General features: G+C 42.7%; 2 protein-coding genes across 3 annotated transcripts in view; one reads left to right on the forward strand and one right to left on the reverse strand.

The window, feature by feature from the left end:
- Positions 1 to 174: 174 nt before the first annotated feature.
- wdr4 (WD repeat domain 4) lies at positions 175 to 3,314 on the forward strand. Its single transcript, XM_030786876.1, has 11 exons — positions 175 to 257; positions 425 to 477; positions 567 to 729; positions 828 to 984; positions 1,168 to 1,280; positions 1,447 to 1,507; positions 1,655 to 1,759; positions 1,944 to 2,008; positions 2,198 to 2,384; positions 2,509 to 2,578; positions 2,825 to 3,314. Exons 1-11 carry the CDS (start codon positions 175 to 177, stop codon positions 3,031 to 3,033), a joined length of 1,266 nt encoding a protein of 421 aa, XP_030642736.1. The 3' UTR covers positions 3,034 to 3,314.
- A 534-nt stretch (positions 3,315 to 3,848) lies between these two features.
- Positions 3,849 to 13,287, reverse strand: part of pde9aa (phosphodiesterase 9aa) — a 16,820-nt gene continuing 7,381 nt past the window's right edge. Inside the window, exons 1-15 of one of the 2 annotated variants that reach the window (XM_030785857.1) lie at positions 12,444 to 12,552; positions 12,093 to 12,147; positions 11,798 to 11,868; positions 9,019 to 9,103; positions 8,141 to 8,201; positions 7,395 to 7,469; positions 6,787 to 6,873; positions 6,479 to 6,583; positions 5,802 to 5,884; positions 5,504 to 5,660; positions 5,213 to 5,326; positions 4,960 to 5,064; positions 4,640 to 4,768; positions 4,400 to 4,495; positions 3,849 to 4,092 (exon numbers count right to left, since the gene is read on the reverse strand). In XM_030785857.1, the coding sequence (XP_030641717.1) occupies positions 4,042 to 4,092; positions 4,400 to 4,495; positions 4,640 to 4,768; positions 4,960 to 5,064; positions 5,213 to 5,326; positions 5,504 to 5,660; positions 5,802 to 5,884; positions 6,479 to 6,583; positions 6,787 to 6,873; positions 7,395 to 7,469; positions 8,141 to 8,201; positions 9,019 to 9,103; positions 11,798 to 11,819 (1,170 nt within the window). In that variant the 5' untranslated portion in view covers positions 11,820 to 11,868; positions 12,093 to 12,147; positions 12,444 to 12,552 and the 3' untranslated portion in view covers positions 3,849 to 4,041. Of the gene's footprint in view, positions 4,093 to 4,399; positions 4,496 to 4,639; positions 4,769 to 4,959; positions 5,065 to 5,212; positions 5,327 to 5,503; positions 5,661 to 5,801; positions 5,885 to 6,478; positions 6,584 to 6,786; positions 6,874 to 7,394; positions 7,470 to 8,140; positions 8,202 to 9,018; positions 9,104 to 11,797; positions 11,869 to 12,092; positions 12,148 to 12,443; positions 12,553 to 13,287 lie in introns of those variants that run through there. The other variant, XM_030785856.1, reaches the window with a different exon arrangement.

Consider the following 13,287-nt stretch of genomic DNA (forward strand, 5'->3'; position numbering starts at 1 on the left):
TCAACAAATCAGTATCAAAAGAAATTTAAGGAAAGAGATATATCTAATTACATCAGGGTGTCTGATATATCTCTAAACCTTTTAAATGACTAGACATGAACCGAATGACGTCTTATGTATGCGACTGAGCAACTTTCACGCATCTGTCGCGATTTCCCCACGTGAAGGCCAATCATGGCGGTGGTGTGTAATGCTGGAGAGTGGTTGGTGACAAGTTGTGGTAAATATTTGATAGCGGTTCACATTAATGATACCAGGTTGGTACACATTTGGACAAGAGTGAGTTTGATTGTTCTGAAGTGTCTTTACCACGACTGAAACGTTGTTTAAGCTGTAGTTCGCCAGATAATCGCCCGTGTCGGTGATATCAGATGCTTGACCGGACCTGGTCATTAATGCTTTCCTCCCCCCCAATTTTAAATAGAGAGCCTTTCGTGTTTGACTGCAGCAAAGCGGAACAGCGGCCAAAAGAAAACGTAACTGTCAGGTACGTTTAATCATTGGTGGTCTCGCGTACATCGTAGCACTATAGTGTATGAGAACACCCAATTTATTTCTTTTGTGGCATTTCGATTGTTTTAGTGATGGGGCTGGTTCGGATGAAAAAGGAAGTGACAAAGTGCTTGCATTTGCTGTGTCTCCATCTGGGAAGCAGGCAGCCCTCACAGATGATAACAAACGTCTCATCCTTTTCCAACTGGAACCCACCTGGCACTGCGTCAGCACACGGTATCCGTGCCCCCCCCCCCGTCAAATGTTAACTGATCTCTGCTCAAAGCCGGTTTTCCAGCACGAAAAGCACTAAATCGAATTTCGGTCCTTTTCAGGTGGGTGGTGCGGAGATGCACCTCTCTCGTATTCACTCAGACAGAGGAGGAAGTGCTTGTAGCTGATAAATCTGGCGATGTGTACTCTTTTTCCTGTGCAGAGCCACAAAAACAGGGCGAGTTGAAGCTGGGACATCTCTCCATGCTACTAGCCCTGGTAAGGAAAAACACCAGTACAATGCTTACTATACATCATTGTGTGTATGTTCTAGGGTATAGATTTATCCAGCACACATTACACTACTAAACACTGTAGCCTGCATTGTAAAAACTGATTTTGCATCTACTGGTGCCCCCCCCTCCCCTATTTAATCCGTCGGATCCCACGTTCTCTCTCTAGACTGTTTCTCCTGATGATAAATACATCATCACTGCCGACAGGGATGAGAAGATCAGAGTCAGCTCTCTGAGATCTCCCTACAATATACAGTCTTTCTGCCTGGGCCACAGGGAGTGAGTATGGGCAGCTGACAGGACACAGACACACACACACAGTGACTCCTCACGAATAGGCAAAATGACCAAAGAACATCCCATTGTTCTGTCTTATATTAACCTTTTCTTTTTCGTTTTTTTTTTTCTTTTTTATTCTTTTTGCTTTTTTTTTTTTTTTGCACAGATTTGTCAGCACGTTGCTTGTACCTTGCGGGCATCCTGATTGGCTCCTCTCCGGTTCAGGGGTATGACTTTTGTTCCTCCCTCACAGCCTGGGTTTATCAGTATATTTTAGCCTTCACTAAGACCTTTTGAGTGTTCGCAAAGTTGTGATTTTGAGTTCTGAAAACCCAAATATTTGTTTTTCATACTGATTTGAGTATTCTTGGCAGGATGGGACAGTCAAGCTTTGGAATTATGACACGGGTCGACGTTTACAAAGCTTCGACATGAGGCAGCTCACGGACACGCAGACCTCTGACACGGATACTGAAAAGGTGACGACCCCTGTTTCAGTTAATCAGCGCTTACACTCTCTCGACTGTGGACAGATCCTTGTATTACCCTTCTTTCTTTTGGTTGGATGTAAAATAATGCTTCCTGTAAACTCTAGACGTTCTGTGAGCTTTGTTTTCCCCTCCCTTTTAAACTCATGTGATACTGACGTTTCTCTGTCCACAGAAGTTTGCCATCAGCAGAATCGCTTGTTCACCAGATGGACGGCATGTAGCTGTTCAGTGTGAGAGGTAAGTTGTAGCACCTCACAGGTGCAGTCCTCTTTCCATAAAAAAGATATCATTTCGAGGTCTTGACTGTGAATAATCAGATTACCTGTTCTCCAGAAGGATTAATGGGATATACTGTAAGAAGCTAATGACAGAGTGTTGTCTGGTCTAAACTGTGGCTGTAACATTGTGTCTGTGCGTTTGGGGAAGGATTCCCTCAGTACAGCTCTTTGTGGTAGAGGCTGGCGCGGAGGGAAGACTGGAACCTTCCGAGAGACTTGACCTCCCTCATGCTCCCTGGGACATGACCTTTGACTCGCACGGCAGACTTTGGGTCTTGCTTGAGAACGAGGACACAAACGTGCTTCTGTACACACACTCACAGGACCACTGGCAGGTAAACACATGAATGTTTTGAGACGAAATTCCTCTCTCACACACACACATATACTTAAGATTAACCAAGGATGTCTGCATTTCCCTGTCTGCTTTTCACCCGACCTGCTCGATGCGTGCCACAGTCCGACGCCGAAAGTCTCGAATTGAAGAGAGTAAGTGAAGCGCTGAAAGCTCAGTGGAACTCATTTCAAGGTGAGAAACTGCCCCCTTTCACACCGCAAGCAATTTGTTCCGTTGCGATATCTCTGTGTAAAACGGATAACGAAACCCTCAGCATCAGATAGCAAGTTTAGATGTGTTCAGTTTTGTTTAAATGTGTGCACTCTGCATCTTTTGGCTTTATCCTCTCAACTCTTGCACCTCCAGCTCTCTCTCTCTCTTTTTTTTTCCCCCCTTTAACCTAATGTCATGTGTCTTTCTCCCCCTTTTGCCTTGTAGACTCAGTCGGAGAGGAGAGCAAATTTCAGCACCTGTACAAAGTGAATTTTGACAACATGGCATCGTATCTACAGAAAAAACAGGAGAGACTGAAACAGCAGGAACAAAAGGAAGGCAAGAAGAGGGCAGCAGAGAACAGTCCACAGTCCAATGGAGCCAGGAAGAAGAGCAAGGCTAAAGGAAAGAATGGAGCAGTGGCACAGAGCTGAGCCTCAGCCAATGAGCTGCAACATGAGGGTGGGACTGAGCTGAGGCCCAACCAATGGGCTAAAAAAATGAGGGTGGCACAAGGCTGAATCCCAGCCAATGGGCTGTAACGCAAGGATTGGAGATCTGACAGAACACGGCAATTTAAATTTTATTTTGATGTTTCTTTTGATTCTCTTTTCTTTTGGTGTTTGGAAGTCATTTCACTCTGGGATAATTATGTGTTTGGAGATTGTTTTTGCACCCACCTGTTGCACCAAATATCTCCTTCCCCAAGATGCAATTTTTTCCCCCTGTTGTTTCCATGTGATGGTTAATTATAAATCATTTCAATAATTATGCAGTTCATTTTTTTTTTTTGAAATTTGCAAAGTTGTTATACATTTTAATTAAATATTTTGTTTTATATGGATTTGGTATTTTCCTTGCAACAAAAGTGTGGTGTGTGTAGAACTTTTTAAAATTTTGGGGGGTGAGTTAAGTGAATTCTGTACATATGTTAAAAAAAAAAAAAAAAAGCTGGATGACACTGGACAAATTCTGTGCCATCTGCAGTCCTGATTTTTTCAATAAAATGCACTTCACATAGTAATGAAAGTTAAACTTTTTATTTTTGTTGAAAAGAGCAAAAATTACTAAAAATCTGTACAACCTATGTAGCTTGTATATACTTATATAAAACAACATAAAAACAACATCAAGGAGCAAAAAAACCTCTATAGAACAGATTTGAGTTATGTGCTGTACAAGTTCACATCCCTGATAGAGACTTTGGATTGTCCACAGTACTGGTACTGGTACTGGTACTGGTTCTTCACTCAGTATCTTAGTCCGTCTCTCCCACAGTTTACTGGTCTCAGTGGAGTCAAACGCTAAAACGGTAGAGTCCAGTTTCACTCCAGGTAACGTGAGGACAGGGAACGCTGCTAGTATACTGGAGCTGCTGGTATACTGGAGCTGCTGGTATACTGGTTGTGGAATATAACGCAACAGAGGCTGAGTCCCTCCCATCACTTCTTCTTCCCTCCCATGGTCAGGTTCTCGCTCTTCTTCTTCTGAACCTGCACAGAGTTAAGGATTAATTAGAGTTCGAAAAACAGTCAGTTCATAACAGATCAAGCTGGCTAAGCACAAACACAGAAAAGAACTTCTGGTATGCATCTGTATAAAAATATAAAGACAACAAGTACTTTGTGCTTTGGATTGTACCATCAATAATCATAATGATACTAATGAAGTTGTGAAGTTTAATTTGTTTCGTCCAAATATTATTGCTGTTGTTTGTTTTGACATAGGTTCAATAATCCGCTGAGGCATTCGCATCAAAACAGGAAATCACTCTTTGACAAACGCACACACACTCCTGACCTCGTTCATGGCATCGTCGATCTGTTTGAGCTCTTCATATCTGTCGCGAGATTCTCTGAGTGGCTGCACCATCACCTCTTCAATCTGAGGGAACAGCTGAAATAAAACAAGACACCATCGTCATTCTCATTCTCATTATTAATATTATTATTATTATTATTATTATTATTATTATTATTATCACCACAATTTTCATACTGTTTACCATGACTGATATGATCTGTTCAGTTCTGTTCTCACCTTCATCACGGTTTCAAACATGGGAATAAGGACGAACTTGATGAAGCCAATCTGAGCCGTGGGTTTAGTGACCTTTTCTCTGTCCATAAAGGGAGCAACAGGTAAACCCTCTGCCTTCTCTCTGTCACTCTGAGAACACGGGAGAAAGTTAGGATTCCCCTTCCTCGACCATAACAATCACAAGTCTACACATAACCATTTAAGAGACAGCAAATAAGAGCATCTATCATACGAAACCCAAAAAAAAAAAAACAGAGCGGAGACTTCTCTGTAAAAGCGTAGAATCGGGGCGTGTGAATTTCCAGGGGACGGTGTCTCACCTGCATGAAGTACTCCTCCAGCAAACAGTCGACCCAGGGCTCTGCCACCTCCATCGGCCGCACCTCATTAGAGATGTCGCAGCACTTAATGAGCACCATCTTCAGCTGTAACACACACATACACACACAGACACAGAAAAGAGTTAGAGAGCATTGGTACTACCACAAGATGCAGGGTTATTCTATAATATGTATATATATATAAGTATGTACATGTGTGTGTGTGAGTACGAAAGGGACACAGGTCTCTTACACATGTGACATGTTCCTCATTAGTGAAGTCAAAGTTGTCCACTTTCTGTTTGAAAGAGTCCAGGATCTCACCGTGTCTGGCCATGTCTGTCGCTAGGATGAGTGTGATAGTTCCCTGTGATGACACGGTGAGAGGTAGAGTTAGAAACAGAGAACGAAAGAAAAAAAAGTGAGATGGAATGAAACCTGGTGTAACAACTTATAGACAAGTAAGCTACATGCAGAGGAGATCCACAAATACCTTTTTTGTTTTCATATATTACACACACACACACACAAAGACTCGACGTACCTGACGAATCTGTTTAAAGGTCTCAGGGTCGAAATTGGAGAAGATGTTGCATTCAGGCTGAGAGAAGATCTGAAAGGCCACAGCGCAGTGATGGTTCTCCAGAGGAGAAATGTCGTTATATCTGACGGCCAACTCTGTTCTCGCGTTTATTTGGTAGCTGAGGGAAAGAAGAGAAGGAGAGGTGGGAAACAGAAGAACATCAGAAAGTGGTGAGAAAACAAAAACAAAAGGAAGGATGTTGATGACGTTGTTGTTGTGTGTGTGTGACTGTTTGTCTGAAAAAAAACCCAGCTCTTACGTGTTATTGTATCCTGGGTGATCTAAGTCATGACATACAGCTGCAGTCATCAGAATCAGAATATCCACCTGTGTGAATTTTTCCTACGACATAACAAACGTAACAATGATGAGAATAATTTGATCAAGAAACATTAACCATGAGTCACTTTCTCTCTCTCTCTTTTCCTTTGTCTCTCTCTCTCTCTCTCTCTTCCTCTACCTGTGTGTGTGTGTGTGTGTGTGTGTGTGTTTATTTCTGCTAATAAACCCAAAGCTCACAATCCTAATTATCAAGATGCTCTACAGTCTCAGTGACTCATTAAAGAAAAGTGGGCTCTGGACGGCTCGGCCCGTTATAGGTCGGCAGGTAATTATCATTATGAATCCTCACGACACACGACCATAGCAACCAAGGTGCAAAGGGAAGGACGAGAGACTGGGAGTGTCATTAAAAGGAAGAAAACATCCTCTTCCGTGTTAAAAAGGATTTCACTCTGTCATATCTCTTCTGACCTAAATTCCTCCTCCTGTTTTTCCCTTGTTCTTTTCCATTGTTTTTTTTTTTTGTTTTTTTTTTTTAGCGAGTAATGGTATCTCTGCTCATGAAGAAAACCGTGTCTGAGAGGCTAGACATTGTTACAGTATGCATGGGATAGAAACAGAGAGATCGGGCGGAAGACAAAGAGTGGGTTTTACCTGTAGGTTGCAGAGGTAAATCATGCTGTACATCATCTGTGTGACGCAGAAGCAGTGACGGAAGTTATGGAAAGGATTGTTCCGGTAGTTGTCATGGATACAAAGCTGAGAGGAGACAAAGAGAGAGAGAGAGAGAGAGAGAGAGAGAGAGAGAGAGAGAGAGAGAGAGAGAATGAGAGCTCTGCAGAGTCCTGTCAAGTTCTTCACAATTTTTCAGTTTGTTCTAGATGTAGCTTTTCTCTCTCTCTCTCTCTCTCTCTCTCTCTCTCTCTCTCTCTTACACACACACACACACACACACTGCTCACCAGCCATCTTTTCAGAGTGATGGGGTTGATGTTGAAGTCTCTGACCAGCCCCAGGTCATGATACATATGTTCCAGGCAGCTCAGCATCTGCACAGAAAAAAATGGCCAACGGTATTTAGCATTTTAGCCTTGGCTCACAGGATCCATGACTCATTTACTCACTTGCTCCATGATACGCCAGTAATGTGAAATTTGAATCCTCATAACGTTATTTTAACAGCGTAGGTGTTTTGTCCTTCAAAACCTTTCACTGGTTTTAGTGCAGTTTTGTGATGTTAGACATTGTGCGTAAAACATTTGCAAGGCTTTATAGTATAGGTTGAGAGATGCTCCAGTTTGATATGAGATGTCCTTAAGTCTTTTCCGCGTACAGGAAAAGCCCTCCTGTTCTCACCTCATTGGACTCCCATTGCCATACATCAAAGATGGGCAATCTCAAAGCCTCAATGGTTTCCTGGGACAGATGGTACTACACACATACACACGCAAGCCACACATACAACAAATCACACATGGATGCACACACACACACACACACGCACACACACACAGATAAAGAAGACAAGTGGAGAGAGAAAAAGGAAAGGAAAAAGATATTAGAGTCTTACCTCATTTGCCTCCCACAGCCAAACGTCAAAGGTGGGTTTTCTGAGGGCGTCTATGGTCTGCTGCGAGAGCACGTACTGCAGGCAACAGAGCTCCCAGTTAACCCCCAACAAAAACAAAACAACAACGCCTGGCTGTGGACCCTGCCCACACTTCACACACATCCCTACCACTGCTGTGTTACATTATTATAATCATTACTCTGTCTGAGATACCATCCTAATAACATTACTGAACTAGAACACACACTCAGTGCCTCGTGGGCATGTTTAAGAAAGATCTCTCAAAAGCAAACTGCCAAAGAGCAGGATCAGTAGATCAGGAGCTGTTGAGTTCAGCCCTGAGAAGCTATTTTAACCTGTGTTTGTTTTGTTAGAGTTGAAATATTAACCGATCACGGCTGACTGTTCTGTTCTGCTCTGTTCTGTTCTGTTCTGAGTGTCATTATTAGGAACGACACTCTGATGGAACTGAACAGGAACAGAACACAGCAGGAAAACAACAGGGCAATGCATCCCTGGGATTAAACAAGCCGGATTAGGAAAAACACAGTTAACTCTACCCAGCTAACGCCGAGGACCTGTTCCTTTGCACACATCCTGTACTGAACAATGACATAACTGTTATAAAGCTATTATAGGAACATACACGCACATCACGTAGCAACTGACTGATTTACATATTTATGAGAATGTGTGTGTGTGGCGTTTGATTGGCCAGCTGTTGACAGGCAATTCTGCTGTTTTACCTTAGGGTAGGAAGGCACATCCCTACGCGGAGTCAGCTTCTTACTGTCCTCCAGGAAATTGCTACAGAGGAGAGGAACAAGTAATGAACAAGAGAAGCCTACAGATACTTCGATAGGTCAACTAAATGTGTCACACGGACAGCAGACCCTCATCGCATTGGTCACATGCAGTTGCAGTGTGTTAGAGGCAATAGGGCTGGGTTAGACCTCCAGCAGAGATGACTTACTCTAATAAACAAAAGGTTCAATTAAACACGCTAAGCTAAGTCTCAGAAGGCCTCACTCATTCACACCACACACGGTGTACAAATTCAAAACACTCTCTGCAGACCAGCTATGGAGGATCCAGCGGGATTTTTAGTGTGACCTACATATGATGATCCAGCAGGTAAGGACCGAATGACTCAGGGCTCATCTGTTTGTCCTCTCATTAAGAGATAACAGCCTATCTTCTGCCTGTGTCCTTCAGGGACTTCCCTTGCCGAACAGCTGGGCTCCCTGCTAAAGATCTGCTCATTAAAAAAAGCTATCGTGGGCACGCTCAGAGAAAGATGGCTCTCTGGAGAATTCAAAGAAGATAATAAGCGTAAGTCGGAAAATGACCTGCGCTGCCTACTTTGAGAAATGTTAAGACTCTGCAGTACTTGAATTGTTTAAGTAGTTTTCTGAAAGTTGTCTGTGGGAGCTATCTAACGGTCAGCTTCATCAGGCAGTGCTATTATGAGGAGTTCTCATTTCCTAAAAGACCTGATTATGGATATGAATAGTGGGGGGGGGGCGGGGGGTTCTCCTTCAGATAAGTGAGAAAATAACCTGTCATTAATTGAGTGTGGGAGAAGAGACATTTGGAGGGGAAAAAGTGAAAGGGGGAGACCGACCTGTTGCTCCTGGAGGCCATCTCCTCTCGCAGCTTCTTAATGTCGCTGCGACATTTCTCTATCTCCACCACTTTCATCCCCTCCACTGGAGAGAGAGAGAGAGAGAGAGAGAGAGAGAGAGAGAAGAGAGAGCGAGAGGAAGTGAGTGGTTATAATTGTGGCCCTATACCCACAGGGTTTTCCATAAAACTGCACATGCATGCACAGGATGTAATAGTTAAACCATTGGACTTAAAGGACATTTGACACCTACTGTTCCTTGGCACCCTGCCCCACACCGTCCAAAATAAAGTAACAGGACAATTGATCATTCATCCGTGACACACAAACAGGTCACAATTAACCTGTGTCAACTATTAATATCCTCTATCTGCACATGCTATCTCTTTACGATTTCATCAGTAGGTTTTATCACAAGTCTTTGGACTCATACTGTGGGGAGATTTTACATCATATACAAAACCTTTTAACCCTTACTCCTATATGTATCTCTCTCTCTCTCTCTCTCTCTCTCTCTCTCTCTCTCTCTCCCTCTCTCTCTCTCTCTCTCTCTCTCTCTCTCTCTCTCTCTCCCTCTCTCTCTCTCTCCCTCTCTCTCTCTCTCTCTCTCCCTCTCTCTCTCTCTCCCTCTCTCTCTCTCTCTCTCTCTCTCTGTCTCTCTCTCTCTCTCTCTCTCTCTCTCTCTCTCTCTCTCCCTCTCTCTCTCTCTCTGTCTCTCTCTCTCTCTCTCTCTCCCTCTCTCTCTCTCTCTGTTCAGGAGTATTCATCATATACCCTGACACTGTCTAACTGATGTCTTGTCACACCGTTATAGCAGGTGCGTCTCTGCAGACACGCTGTCTCAGTGGAGAGGAATAGCTGGAGACACTGGCTCCTGGAGATGAAAGCTGATTAATTCCCTAATTAACTTACAAGAGCTGCTTTTGATATTAGTGGACGTCTGTGAGTAAAACAGTCATGATGCATTGACCGTGGTCGATCACAGCAGACGGTCACGTCGCGACTTTCACTGAGGGAGATTCGCAAACAACAGAGTTCATGTCTGCTGTCAATCATTCAAAAGAAAACAGTCTCTAACTGAGAGATGACAGTAGAGTCATGCTTTAATTGTCCCGTGTCTGGTGTGGAGACAGTCCACACACAGACACACACACACACATGTCCACTGGACTGAAGCCGCCTTAGGGAAAGGGACTCCTGGCTGAATATCAACTTGACTTTAGTGACCTATTTTCATATTTTATAACCTTCCGAGGAAATGCACTGGCACAGAGTACACTTTGTGTGCAACGCTGGATCATTATAAAGACTCCAAAAATAAACCAGGGTTTAGTCAATCAGCAATAAACTTACATTCAGAAACATGTCAAACTAGACCTCGCACAAACTGCCCTTTAAACAGAGTCTTTGTGAGTGCAACTGACCTCCACGTCTGTAGGAGCTGAGGAGTTTTAATGTGTCCCTTTTCTCTTTGTGTTTTAGTTAAATGAGTGACAGAGAGCATTGCAGTTTGGAGTCATGATGCTGAAAAACACGTCAAACTGGCGCAAATGTCCTACAGCTCAGTAAATGACTTTGCCTGAGACGCCCTGACTAAGACATGAGAAGTGCTGTTAGCTAGCAGGCTTAGCGTGCTCTGTCTTTTCTACTGTGAGATATTACATTTGTTTTTAAAAAATACTCCGATAACAATGCCACTATCTGTTCAAAACAAACCGTTACATGCTGCAGACAGATTTAACAGGGCATATCACTTGTCTCACAGTGTGAATCCTGTCTTGCTGGAGAAAAGATTTTGGGTAAGGGTTCAAGGTCAGGGACAAGCTCAAGGTTAGGGTTTAGGTTTAGCTCAGTCTGCCGTCAGGGAAAATTTCGTCCGGTGAAATCTGAACAAACCCTCACAGCCGTCTATCTTTTCTTTCACAGACAGATAAAAGCGCGGTCTATGATTTCATGGAAAGACTTATCCTTATATCACCCTTCCCTGTTCTTGATTTTGAGACGTCCAAAAAGCTCAGGGACCATTATTAAGAAATCTAAGATCAATACCTAGTCCACAGAAGGAATTTGCCTGTGCCAGCTTGCTGCAGGTCAGCCAATAAATAACAGGATAATCAGATAGCGAGGGATTGTAAATCAGTCTGAATGCAGAGCACAGAATGTAATCAGCTATTAGCTGGGAGGAAAACTGACAGCAAACTAGTCATTATCAGATACAGTCACTTGTTATGTAAACCCATTATGTCTCAAATAGTCTATGTCTATTCACTGACTTCCCATTTCTATACCTTTAAAACAGTCATATAGTTAGATAAGCATGTTTGCTAGCAGGACTAGTGTCATATAGCTTATGCAGTTTCAAAACACAAACCTATTCCATGCTAAACCACAGTAAATTTAAATCACGGCTACAGGCAAAACCAGCATGCTTGCTTAAGCATAGATTCAACATGTATTTAACACAGACAGTTAACGTAAATTAATATGGTTATAGAATTTCATGGTTCCTATGTATGTATGTGCAGGGATATATATATAAAAAAATAGCAGTTTGAGGAAACCCTCAATCCCAGATTTGTTCCAATTTTTGTCCTGCTCCTGTTTTAACCTTAGAGATCCCAGTATTTCTCTTCTCTCTCTGTGATCAGTTAGAGTGCATTCTACGCAGATCTGTGGTGTTACAGAAGAAGAGTTCTCTCTCTGTGATCAGTTACAGTGCATTCCACACAGCAGATCTATGGTGTTACAGAAGAAGAGTTCAAAACATGTCATGACTCACACTCTACTCTTTTCTCCAACATGGCTAAGCGATTTGTCACCTCTGTCTTCAACTCGTTAATTTTGAATGCCCTGCAGAGAGAGAGACGGGGAAAGAAAAAGAGAGAAACACAGCAGAGGGCAAGAGAGAGATGAAAAGCAGGGACAGAGAGAGAGAGAGAGAGAGGGAGAGAATCAGTCACTCATGCAATGCAAAACACGCACACTCACATAAACAGTGCGTTCAATAACAGGTCATTAAACATTAGCTCTCGGGTTGCAACAGAAATGTAGAAGTACTGTCGAACGGATCTTACCTTGAAAACTGCTCGGCCACTTGGGTCAGAACATTCTGGAAAAGTTCTTCTTTATCTGGAAGGGATAACAACAACAACAAAATGAAGTATTTACTAAAATCTGCCCAGAATCACAGATGTGCCTTGATCAGTTCACAGCGTTAGATCTATTCAAAAAACAGACGTTAATAAACATCTGTGTTCTCCACAATATCAGCCGAGTACTGTTTTCACAAGACTTCTGAAAGCCAATATAAGAGAGACTGAATAAAATATCCCGTTATCAGAAATAAAACCAAGAAAAGAGGGAGAGGGAGAGGGAGACAGGATCGAAACAGAAAAAGAGAAAAAACATATTTCTTCCACTCTCACCTTTACAGTAGAGCACATATACTGTATACTCCACAGGAATTCAGATGGTCTTTTGTGGTAGTGAGAGTCTAACAATTCCAGTTCCCACAGAAAATATTACTTACAAATACACACACACACACACACACAAACACACACACACTAATCTGTCATAGCTCCACACAGATGTCGTGTACAAAGTTCAACTGAGGGGCCCAATAAAAATGCAACATTAAAGGTCGGGACCGTGATGCGTTCCTATTGGCTGGCTCCAGAAGCACAGGGTGTTTCATTATTCCAGCCTCAATCTGTTTTATCAGAGGTCAGAGGTCATGATCAAGCTAGACTCAGTGACCGAGCCTGACAGTACAATTTTTAAGCAACTTCTTATTAGATAAAAATTAATGCATCACGGCGTTGGCTAAACCGACAGGTTCTCACAGTGTGTTAGCGTGTGTGTGTGTGTGCGTGTGTGTGTGTGTGTGTGTGTGTGTGTGTGCATGTGTGTGTGTGTGTGTGTGTGTGTGTGTATGTGTGTGTGTGTGTAGAGTAATAAAGATGTTTCATCCGTTTCCCAAGCAGCAGAGAACAGGACATACCGATCATGCGACTGATTTAATAGCCAACATTTACTGGCGTTACTATCTTGATCAGTGGGTTTGATGGACACACTTAATTTCCCAACCGCCCACATACCATAATAGCTTCACAGGAATCTTTACAGGACAATAAACTGAGCTCTGCGTCGTGTGTACACACATTTACAAGATTGTTTTTGAGAAGAAATGACTTTATTTGTCTGTTTGTGTGTATGTTTGTCTCTTTATGTATTTGTGGAAGAGTCTGAGGGGATTTTAGCATGTTA

Source organism: Chanos chanos, chromosome 10 (genome assembly GCF_902362185.1).
Source record: "Chanos chanos chromosome 10, fChaCha1.1, whole genome shotgun sequence".
Lineage (NCBI taxonomy): Eukaryota > Metazoa > Chordata > Actinopteri > Gonorynchiformes > Chanidae > Chanos > Chanos chanos.